The following is a 12,416-nucleotide window of genomic DNA, read 5'->3' on the forward strand; positions in this document are numbered from 1 at the left end:
AATTTGCATAGGATAGATTTGCATGTGCTGCCGCCATTGTGTGCAGATCTTATCCCGTGCATCTTCATTGTGGTGATCCTACAAACCTGACTGGCCTTAGGGTCAGGGTTGAGGAGAACACTGATGCAGAGAGAGGCACAATCCATTTTTCTTTTTTTTTATAGAAGTGATCAATGGTTACTTAAATTTCACTATAAATCGATTGTGTAGGAAAATGCTTTAGAAAAGCATGTTGTAACAGAGGACAATTTTCAAAGCCATTTATCTAGGTGTATTGACCTCTGCCTGGCTAAAAGTACGCATGGGCTTCCATGGCTTCTACGCTTTTAGCTGGGTTACAAAGAGGCGTTCCCAGGAGGATGGGAGAGGGTGTTTATGCTAGGAGAGGAAACGGCACCTGTACATTTGTTTTGCCTCTGATTTGATGGTGCACACCTACCGATCACAGTTATACTTTTAGGTGGCGATTTACACGCTTAAAACTGGGTTTTACATTTGTAAATACGCTTTACCTTTGTAAGTGGGCTTTTGAAGATTGCTACAATTTATGCCATTAAATTATCAATAGGCTTTACATGCGCAAGTTAACTTTAAGCAGGTAAATGGCACTTGAATATTGCTATGCTAGTATGTTAATGTGCATAACTCCTTTGGAAAGTACATCCTAAGGTAGCTGATTTTCAAAGAGACACCACTATGGGCAGTTTCTGTTTTGAAAATTAGTTGCCAAGTAAATGTATGCCCCAGTGTGCGTACCTTACTGCTGAATGGTTTACAAATCTGACTGCGTTTCAGATGTTGAAAGTTACTACTTTTAATGATCCATGCATAATTAGTCCCAACTTTTCATCCATCTGCAGTATATAAATGAGATTCTTACTTCACAGGAAAGAGGCCACGGATTCCGAAATGATGAATCTGAGAACATTTTTTAATGCAACGCACAATAAAGCTCTGGAATTTGTTGCCAGAGGATGTGGTTAGTGCAGTTAGTGTAGCTGGGTTCAAAAAAGGTTTGGATAATTTTTTGCAGGAGAAGTCCATTAATTGCTATTAATCAGATTGACTTAAGGAATAGCCACTGCTATTAATTGCATCAGTAGCATGGGATCTTCTTAGTGTTTGGGTAATTGCCAGGTTCTTGTGGCCTGGTTTGGCCTCTGTTGGAAACAGGATGCTGGGCTTGATGGACCCTTGGTCTGACCCAGCATGGCAATTTCTTATGTTCTTATGAATATGCAGGAGCTAAATTTGCATATCCTGAGTCTCTACTGTACGCTAATGCACCTCCTGCATGTTCCTTGCGGATATCTTGAAAACCTGACTGGCTGGGGGATTTGGTAAGGCTTGATATCGGCAGAAACTGCTGGCCAGGAAGCAGAGAATAAAAGCAGATAAGCTGGTGGCATGGTACCCCTGTGAATGGGATTTCCTAGCCATGAGTAGTAGTATTAGCAATAGGGATGACTTTTTTTTTTTTTCCTAGATAGAGCATCTATATTTACTGTACTGTTACCAAGCTTATGAAGCTTGTCATGACTGGGACTTCTAGATATACTAGGTATACCAAATGGGTAATGTACCCTGTAAAACTGTTACGTTTGTCGAATAGATGACTCATATTCTGAGCCAATATTTCAGCCACTAGCCTCTGTTCTTTCACATACCTAACTTTTAGATTTTTTCTCCCTTTTAATCCCACCTGACATGGCCAGGCAGCTGAAAGGGTATCTCCTCTGAGGCACATCCTCAGCACAGCTCTCTTCCCTTCCTCCCCAAGCCTTAGTTTACCACCACACCAATGCTTCCAGGCCTGACTAAGCCTGATGGGATTCCCCCATACCACTGTTCTATAATCTAAGCCATGGGGCCAACCCTTGGCTTACTCATCTTTCATAAACTTTTCTATCAAAAAATTGATCCCATAACATGGATTTAATTTATGGAAGTGTTGGGCACTACCACGGAGAACATTGAGGTTGATTCCAGGCCCACGCTTCTGATCCCCAGGCTGACCTTTGAGAAGCCTCTGTTCTACAGCTTCAGTCATCACTCAATAGAGACACCTGTTGGCCAGAATCAGCCCAGGTTAGCCAAGTTCAGTGCAGTCCTGGCTGAGTTACTACGTTGACTGGGCAGAGTTGGAAGAGAAGATTAAAAGTGCGGGGACCCCCAAGTTTTGAATGAAGGCTCATAGTTTCAATACTCAGTAGAATCTAGTTCTGATTGAGCTGGAAGTTCAAAGGAACAGGAGGAAAATTCCAAGCCAAAAATCCTGTCTCGGTTCACAACCTGTTGTAGTTTTAAACTTTTTATTTTTTAACCTCTATCACAAACCTGACATGGTGGATGCAGTGTATGGAAAGCTGAATCTTTTTTTATTTTTTTTAATTGCAAATCATCAATGTTGGATTGGCCCCTATACAAAAATGCTACTGAATAGATTTGTGTAAACGTCTTTAAACAGTTTTCAAACTAAATTGATGAACCCCCACCTGTAGAATCCACAATTCACTGAATTAGTCTGAGTACCCTTCTTAACTGGTTAAAATGTGCAGCATGTCTGCAAGAGTCTGGTGCAGAATCCAGCAAGCCATTGGCCAGATGTAAAGGAGCCGATCCCCATCCCAGGTAAAGGGGAAAGGCCACAGTAGTGAAGGTGCGCTGCCTCCGGGGAGGGGTACAGAGGCTGGGGAGATGATCAGTGGGCTCAGCTTAAACCAGGAACAGTCCTCCCATCAGCCTCTTTTTCTTTTTTTTTTTTTTTCTGTGGTTTTTGCATGGTAAAGGATGGTGTTCTCTGCCCCCACCTCGCAGCCTATCTTTGTTTTTCTTCTCCCATTCCTAGATTGAGGTGGGGTTCTCTGGGTCAGCACTGGCCAGCAGACTCTGAGACCTTCATCAGTGGTGTAGTACACCATGTGGGCTCCTGCATCTCAGCCAGCATTCTGTGAATCTGGGAGACTGAGGTGGGAGCGGATCCTGGTTGGCAAAATCGTGACCCCCTCTGTGTTCTCTCCCAAGTCAGCTGCCACTGCATTCTTGTTTGCGCCGGATCTCATGTCCATAGACAGAGAAGAGTAACCCGGACCCTGTAGCAGACTACCAGAGCTGAGGTTCCACACATGGGAGCCTTCTCGCATCCCGTGCTGGATTGACTGTCTTGAATGCAGAGGGAGCTTGACAGATTGGTGGGTGCTCTGAGTACACAATCCCATTTGGCCAACTGCCAGCACTTTTGCAGGGGTGGGCAGACCCCTGACTGTGTCCCTGCGCTGGAGGGGAGGGGAGGGTGGTCAGTGGTTGCTGCCTTGTTTCCAGAGGACAGGGATGGTAGTGTCCAATCACGTGGGTCCTTCCCTGCAGGGCCTGCACCAGCTGACTCGGCCCAGGCATGACCTGGATTTGCCTGCCGGCAGCACCTAAGGCACGCGTGGCAGACTTCCCCCCTCCCAGCACAGGACTGACCTAATCCTGTGCAGTGATATCATGCCGGACCTGCACATGCTCGCCCTGGATCCTCTGGCAAAATAAGACCTTTTCGGGCCTTCAGTTTGAGGGCTGCTGTGAGACTCCTAAAGTCTAGATTTTGAAATACTGGCATAAGAAGCGTAGAGATGGAAGTTCCCCTTGTAGCATTTTTATCTCTTTTCCTTTGCTAACAGCACTGGTAGGGCAACACTGGATAACTCATGTATTTCCGGTGGAGGCCTGCTGTCTAAGAAAGGAAGGTGAAGTGTTCAGCTTCCCATCACGAGCTACAGCATGAAGGTTCTAGTTCTGCGCAGCCTAGGCAGTTGGTGGGATTCTGGAGACTAGCACATTGTTTCCTCAGTGAGTGCCCAGAGATCGTCCAAGATCGACCGGGCCCTGGTATTTATATGTGAAGGAGGCACATGGCCTACAGTGTCTGCTGAGCTTCATGATCATGTATACTGGGTGGCCCGGTAGCATGGATAATCCTTCTCCCCCCCCCCCCCCCCCACACCCCCACCCTCTGTTTCTCAGACAGCCTATGTCTTGAGACAGCCAGATGTGTACAAAAAAAAAAGACTGCAGGAATTCATTCAGTCGGGTCTGGAAAAACATGGAGGGCAGCTGCTCCTTGACCTCCAGTACCTCAGTGGTGTTGGCCTGGCTTGTGCAGGGGACATGGCTGGTGTTCACTTCACCAGAACCCCACTCTGAGCAGTCTGGGCACATCTATCCCCTTCCCCTGCTGCTTCAGGACAATTTGAGTACAGCTGCGGCCTGGCAAAAAGTGCGGGTGGTCTCATGATGGGGCAGTAAGCTTTACAGGGCGGAAATGCTTCGATATGCTGGGCGCATAGTCAAAGGGTGTGGCAGTTTTTGCACTGGGCTAGGCCTAGTGGCCAATGTTCATAATCTGGTTATAAAGGCATGACCTTTTATTTAATTTATTTGATGTGTGTTCTACTTTTGACACAGAGCGGATTACATTCGGGTGCTGTGGGTGTTTCCCTATCCCTGGGGGCTTACGTTCTGGATTGGTGCCTGAGCAATGGCGGGTGGGGTGACTTGCACAAGGAGCAGCGCAAGGACCCAATATAGGCTTGCTTTCTGTTTGAGCTGAGCAGAGTTGTGCCTTTTAAATCTGATCAGGCACCATGCCACAAAAAGGTCACCATTGCTTGATATGCAGATATAGACCACTGTGCAATAAAGGACACTAGCAGTGGTTATTAAACATGTGAGCACCTAGAGCATAGTAATTATGGGTGGCAGTTTGGGCACAGATGTCTGAGCCTTATTTTAGGTGGCACACATACTCTCCACAGCATCTCCTCAGTCTTCCTTCTAGCCTGTATCTCCAGGCTGAGTGGGAGGGGACAGCATGCACTGAGCACATGATGTGACTTTACTGAGGGCTGAGCAGCAATAACAGAACTCTTACAGCTACCAGCCATATAATAATTTAAAAAAAAAAAAAAAAGTTTTCATAGGTGTAATAACATCAGCGATCAGGTGCAGTAGCATTGTCAGGCAGAATAGTTTAGCTGCCATACTTCAAGGGTGGGTACAGTCTTGTGGCATACAGGTACTCAGTTCAGCAGACAATTCCCTGAAATGGAGAACCAACTAGCATTACTCAGGCTCATGTTTAGTATATGAGTTTGTTTTTCAAACCTCTATGCCATTTTGGATAGGGCCCAGGCAAGTGTATATAGCAACTACCATGTTGCAACAGCCTGTTTGATGGGAATTTTCACCTTTCAGTTCTTTGTGACAGCACCATTCAACCATGCTAGCGGTCATTGGTCTTTAAACATGTTTAGGCAAGCAGAGCATTTTGCCTTTTAATGACACACCTGCTAACTATTTGGTCTGATTTCCAGGCCGCTGGCTTAGCAGACATTTTATATATACCCAACACCTGCTTGTTATCAGATAATATAGCCATTTGGGGATGAATCTTCCTAGCATGCTTTGCATTTAAGTGTGCTTTTTCGCAACCTGGGACCTTCCAGGTTTATCACATACCACCTTGAGTGCTGGTGGTGTCTCTAGCATTTCCATTGAGAGACTGTTTTTCACATATAGGACTGAATTCATAAGGTCATCTAGCCAGATGGGTATTCTGGTCGAAGAGGGCAGCGAGCTCTGGCAGCTCAGACACGTCCACCTTCAGGGAAATAGTAACATAGGTCTTTCTCTGCCGTCATTACCCGCGGTCCATCCAGTCTGCCTGGCAAGTTTCTTATGGTAGTAACGGTCACTCCGACTGGATGGATGAGCTGCATCACACATTCATGAGCTATGGCTTCAGCTATCGACTATTCGTCCCAGGCTATGATCACAGCTTGACCGATAGTGGTCTTATTTCTGGTGAATTACCTCATTCCTTTAGGTACTCATCCAGGTATGCACACATTCCTGATCTAGTCTTGGGTGCAGGTGGGCTAGCTTTAGAGGAACCTACCCCCTCCCCAAGTTAAACGGAACAAGCTGTCTGTACCACTACGGCATCCCACCACCTTCCTTATTTTGTGAGAGTCTTATTTTCACACTTTTGGCATTGGCGTGCAGACATATTAGCACCGTTTGTTAGTAATATTTCTATCTTCTATGCATCCACTCCCTGTTTCATCAGATATTACAGGCAGTTTGGAGTCATTCTATCTTCCTACCTGGTATTTAAGCTATTGTAATCAATTTCATCTGCAGGCTATAGTTAAAATACGTCTCATCCCCCTGCATTAAGGGTATTCAGTCATGCCCAATAGCAGAGGACAGAGAACCCAATTTTCTTACTTTCATACACCAGCCAAACAGTGATAAGAACTGTTAACATTTCCTGTTCCTCAAACAATTCTTTGCATAAGTCGTCCCTGCAATAGATGGTGATTACTATTGGATTTCGGTACTGGGGACCCAGCACCTTCTTAGGACAGCATAGTGTGTGTGTCAGTCTCATAATCTGAAGGTCATGAGTCAATCCTCCAAGAAGGCAGCGATCAGCTTTATTACCCTCAGCACTTTCATGTCAGCATTTTCTGATTGTCGTCAGTCTCTCTTCCTGTAGCAGGTCATTTATGGCATCCAGGCCCTCATCACCATTGGGGATTTCCCCCTGGTGGGTAGCACAAGGGTACCTTGGCTGCAGACAATTTCCAACATGTTGGGCTCCAATGCACTGCTGATGTTAATTACGATCAGCTTTTGGTTTGTAAGTTTTATGATTCTTGTTTGCAGTACCATGGAGTTGAGACTACATAGTTTATCACATCTTCGGAAAAGATTCTTGCATCATCTTGAAGCCTCAGTGTTGTGCAGGTATTACTATGAATGAGGACAGTGAAGTGCTAGTCTGAAAGGTGTCTCTGCCGATAGCATTCTACCTGTTCAAGTCTGGTTCAAGGTGTGTTCTAGGACAGCAGTTAATTTCAAGACAGGACTGTTCTTTAAGTGTTCAACAAGGCAACGGCATAGCTTGTGCAAGACTGCCTTTCTGGCAGGTGAATTTGCGTGATTTGTACCCATCCCTGGTCTAGTCTCTAGTGTAGGTAGGCAAGCTCTAGAGAAACCTGGCAAAGCTGCCTTGTAGTCTCATGAGCATGTCAGTATCTGTTTCCAGCATGCATTTCAATCACCCTGGTTTACTATATGACTATAAGTTTCTTTGTGAGATCCTGTGGCTCTTGCAACCTTGCACAATATAACAGTTAATTCTTAAAGCAAGTTCCTGACGCAAGTCTGTGACTTGGCAGATCTATTCGTAGGAATCACTTACTCTAGACATCTCGCACTTCCTTACCAAAATGGGGTGTCTCCGATTTGAGTGCCATAGGCCAGGCCGGCAGAGGGAATTACTAAAGTGGTTCTGTTCCTGAAGCAATACAGGAACATGGCAGCCATGTCACCACAAAAGGCCTGCCACCAGGCATGTTGGGGATGTCGAAGCTTGTTTCATGCAGCTCTTGCTGCTGCGTAGTCTATGGATATATCGATTTCTCTACATGAGTTCCATTATTGCGTATCTCATTGGCTATGCATCCTCATCTCTGAACTTCTGCTGTTGATTTGGGTGCTATTATTCAGGTATTCAGCAAGAGTTTGCTTCCCCTGATGTACCATGTGCTATTCATTTGTTTGAGAAATGTGCTTGGTGAAACTCCCTTTGGGGTTGGTTAATTCAGGGTTGATATATCCCTTTGTGATCAATTATTACAGCATATAGCGCATCGAGTAATAACCATTGTGGGTTTTGGAAGGGGGCTTTGACAGGTGCTTGGGCTATATATATGGCAAGTATCATTATTCCTGAATCACATAGGTTGGTGCCAACCTGCAGATTCCTCCTTTTGGCTTTGGAGGGACTGAACTATCTTGGTAGCATTGCGCAGTATGTTTGCAGCATTACTGGTGGCTTGCCAAGCTGTTAAAATTGTTGAGAGAATATCAAGCAGGTTCTCCTGCTGCTACGGTGTGCATGGTATGTGCAATGTGAAAGCTGGTCAGGCAGCGAATACCAAGCAGGTATCTCCTGCCATTGTGTTGCATGGGAGGGTGAGAATGTAGACGAGTTGCCTGTCAAATCTTCGGCTTTGACAGCCAGGATTGACCTGATTATGCTCCCCTCCAATACTCCTGCTGCATCCTGAACTATGGAGTCCTGCTCTTGCTACGGACCAGGACATCGGAGGTGCGAGGCTTCAATGGTCCTGTGTCCCCAGCATCAGAATATTGCATTAGCATGATACATGATGAGCCTTTATGAACTGCAACTCAGGTAAGGGTGTGGTCACCCTATAGGGATTGCATAATGGTCTAGATTTACTTAATGGTTGAATTTAGTATTGTAATTTGACCTATGCTGTGGCCATATTGATCCAATAAAGATCTTCATTTGTGAATAATGTTGTGCCAGAGAGCTTCATTCATGGTAAAACTAAATGAAATTTGTGAGGGGAGGGTGGAGTTAGAGATATCATAGGAAAAGAGGAGATGAGTACGCATGCACCTGACTCTGTTATAAGAAATTGTTCCTATAGACCCAAAATGGGAAATTCCTTTTTGTACATCTTGCCCAGTGTGACTTAGATTTTTGATTTCAGCAAAATCCACTACTCTTTTTTTTAACTTGATTGACCATCCCTCACCCAGAAGTTCTATGTAATGAGGAGGTAATTTTCAAAAGGATTTACACAAGTAAAGAAATTTTGGAAAATTGCTACTTTTACACTTGTAATTCCTTTGAAAATTCACATCATAGGACTGAATTATCGAAAGGTTTTACACGCATAAAAGGGCTTTTGAAATTGCTACAATATATGCTACTTCTACATATGGAACTCCTTTGCCTAGGTCAACAGTATAACTGGAGTAAATGAGGAAGTTGCTTATTTGGATAAAGGGGATGTGCCACATGCTAACTTCATGGAGTGCCCCTAGTCCTTCTATTATCCAAAACAGTAACCGATTCACATCTACTCGTTCTAGGCCTCTCATGATTTTAAACACCTCTTATCATATCCCCCCTCAGCCGACTCTTCTCCAAGCTGAACAGCCCTAACCTCTTCAGCCTTTCCTCATAGGGGAGCTGTTCCATCCCCTTTAACATTTTGGTCACCCTTCTGACAATTTCTTATTATTTCTTATGAGATTTATTTATTTTATAACATTTCCATACAAAAAATATTAAAAACTAGTGCAGATGAAAATGGGGCATGCAGGGGTTAACATTCCCCTCTTAAGATGCAGAGTTTTAAAAATGAAATTACAGATGTTAACAGTATCCTTCTGTGATCTGTAAATTCATGTCACACAATTGTACAGTTTAATAATTTAGTTATCTGTGTAAATGACAAGTTTTGGTATATTCAGCCCCTATCTGGTTAAAATGTAGCTGGATAGAAAGGAGTTTTGGGGCATAACTGGGAAGATGTACTTACCCGGCTAACTTAGGGCCAGGTTCGTTAAGGCTCTTCTCCCATTTTGAGTCTGTGGGGAAAAACCCTTAATGAATCAGGTCCATAGCCGGATAAGTAGCGATATTCAAACTTATCCAGCTAACTTTAGACCACCTGCTGAGCAGATCTAGTTATCTGGGTATATTCAGCGGCATGACCGTACCACTGAATATCCTGGCTAAGTTAGCAAGATAAATCTTATCCAGCTAACGTAGCCAGCTGTGTCTGAATATGGACGTCTGGTATATCTTGGAAATCAGTGACTCCTGGGACAAAGGAGAGCACAAAATGTAGTCTGAACATGAAGCAGTAACATCGCCAGTGGAAGCTGAGCAAAAGGAAATGCTTGATCGGATGAGAGATGCAAACCCATGGAAAGGTGGGAGAGCATGCCTTCAGATTGGGATTAATGCTGCTTCTCATTACTTCTAGAGCATTAAAATCGAGTTGACTAATTTGTGGGTGAAATTCATTGCCAAATTTGTGTTGTACTGCAGTTTTGCTGAGCTTCATTTGTGATGGGGTAGGACTGTTGGGTATGAACAAATTAAAGCAGAACGTACAAACGTATTTGTTTTTTCAATCTATTTTATGCAACAGTGTATTCTGGTGCCAGTGGTTACAATGGCATGGTTGGCTTGGTGCATAAATATATTTCTGACATCACTTTGAGTTGATTCTTTGAGAACTGATTTTTTTTATGAATCGTGGCTTGATTAATCTTTATAGTCAATCGAGTAATTTGAATTAGAAGCTAGAAACACAAATCATTTATTTATTTATTTATTTATTTAACGTTTCTTTTATACCGATGACCGTTCGCACATCGCATCGGTTTACAGTGAACACAAAACCATTGGGCGGGGCCCTTACATAAAACAGATAATATACTGAACTAGGAAACATATAATTGAAATTAGGGGGGAGCCCTTACATCAAAACTATTTAGATTGACAGTTGGTGTTAATTAGTCTTGAGACATGCTCTTAGTAAGAGCTTATTATTTTTCAGTGAAGTCTGGTGGCAGATTCCCCTGAGCATAATCTGAAAGCTGTTTTGAATGTATTTTTAAGATGGGCGAGCCAAGTCCAGCTTCAAGCCAAGCTTCTGGCACTGGCATACCTTGCGACAAGGCCTTCATGGAGTTGCAAAAAAAAAAAACCTTGGGTTGCCCCATAAAGAATGTTGCACAGGTTAAAAAAAAAAAAAGCATACAAGTGCTCTGACCTCCCAAGGACAGGCTTTTACTTTGTTTAGATGTTACCTGGAGTGGAAGTCGTCCTCCTGCACTGAGAAAAAGCAAACGAGGAGAATCTTGGTGCATCAGACTAGAGAGCATGCCTCTGGTCTGATGCCAGAGAATGTGATCCGTGGCCAGCTAAGTACAGAAAAAAAGGAAGTGTTTGCCAGTCTGCCAACACAGAGGGAGAAGAGCACGTGATTGCTGGCCCACCACTGCTGAGGGAGAATATCATCTGATATGATCCTTGGCAGTGTGGATGATCTTAGCTTGTCAATAAGCCAGCTCTAGCAGAGGGGAGAGACAGTGATAAAGAGAGAATGAGACTGGAATGGAAAGAAACACAGAATGCACTTATATATCGAGAGTGATGAAATAGAAGGAAGACAAAAGTGAGAAGAGAGAGAGGAATGGTGAGATGGGGCTTGAAATGCAATAGAGAAAAGAAACTGGATGGATTGACAGAGTAAATGAAAGCCAGATAGGCACCAAAAATGTTGGAATGTTTCAATTTAACTCAAAAAAACGACATGTAAACTTTAGTATTGTGGAGGTCAGCTCATGTGTGGGCATGTAGTGCTAGGTCAGACCCTTGGCTCTGATTTGATTTAGTTAGATTTGCCTATCACATTTTCTGGCTTGCCTTGTCTGGTGGCAATAGTGTTGCTACAAAACAAGAATGAAGCTTCACCTTTCTAGTGAGGTTACGTGCATCCTGACATTCCAGTTCAGTGTTACCGATGCCCTTAAACTGCCTTTCCTGCCTCACAGGTCCCACAACACACATCACAGACTTTTAGAACAAACTTGACATGTTTTTGTTGAACTTCCACCACATTTCAGTGTGTCTACTTTTTCTAATTTAGGTAGCAGCAGGTATTTGGATTATACTTTGAATGTGGGCGATTCGCAGCAGGGATCCCAGAAAGACCAGGCATCAGCAGAGGTGGAGAGACAGCGGATCATTCAGGAAATGAGAAAGAAAACCTCGCTGCACAATGACAACAGCTGGATCAGGCAGCGCAGTTCTAGTGTTAATAAGGAAATGCGGAGCGCGCCTGACACGATGAGAAGGTAGGACCGTATTGAATATTGCAGTTCCTGAATGTTGGCCTCACATCAATTTTTAGCTTCGCCATACTTTAGCATGCAGGTAACAGTATTCATGTGAGACTTGTAAACCGCGGTAGCTGGAGCTCAAAGGAAGGGTGCAGGCTTGTATTTACTGTCATTGCACCGAAAGCAAATGATTTCAGATAATGATTTGCACATTTCTTTCATCTGATTCCTGGATAATCTGAATGAGTGAGGTAATTATTAACATACTGCTTCCAGTATGAGCTTTGGACAAAACATGTCTGTGGTATAATGAAGCCCATGAACGTTTTGTGGAAAAATGCATACAAATTATTGAAGGCAGCTGTTACTATTGTCATAATTTGGGGGATATGGCATGAATATCTGAGAATAGTATAGCCAGTCCTGCTTCCTCATTTATGACCAGGGGCAGTGGCTAGTTCTGTGTGTTCAAAAACTAAACAATTTACGTTGGGAATGAAATATACTGAAATAAAGGACAAGTTGATCTTTTGGTTTAAACACTGAATGCTTCTATTTCAAGAGCTTTTCTTATGAACTCATGTTAAGGAGCTGTATTTGATGAACTGCTTGTACAACATTTGAATGCTGGATTATTAAGTAGGTTGTAGTGTCAATCATTTCAGGAACATTAACAGCTGTTGTGC

At 43.6% G+C, this 12,416-nt stretch overlaps 1 protein-coding gene across 1 annotated transcript in view; it reads left to right on the top strand.

Moving 5' to 3' along the window:
- Positions 1-12,416, top strand: part of LMO7 (LIM domain 7) — a 374,915-nt gene that overhangs the window by 346,539 nt on the left and 15,960 nt on the right. The window contains exon 30 of the mRNA XM_029603031.1: positions 11,538-11,745. Coding sequence (XP_029458891.1) covers positions 11,538-11,745 — 208 coding nt within the window. The remainder of the gene's footprint in view (positions 1-11,537; positions 11,746-12,416) is intronic.

The sequence above is a fragment of the Rhinatrema bivittatum genome, chromosome 5 (assembly GCF_901001135.1).
Source record: "Rhinatrema bivittatum chromosome 5, aRhiBiv1.1, whole genome shotgun sequence".
In the NCBI taxonomy this organism is placed as follows: domain Eukaryota; kingdom Metazoa; phylum Chordata; class Amphibia; order Gymnophiona; family Rhinatrematidae; genus Rhinatrema; species Rhinatrema bivittatum.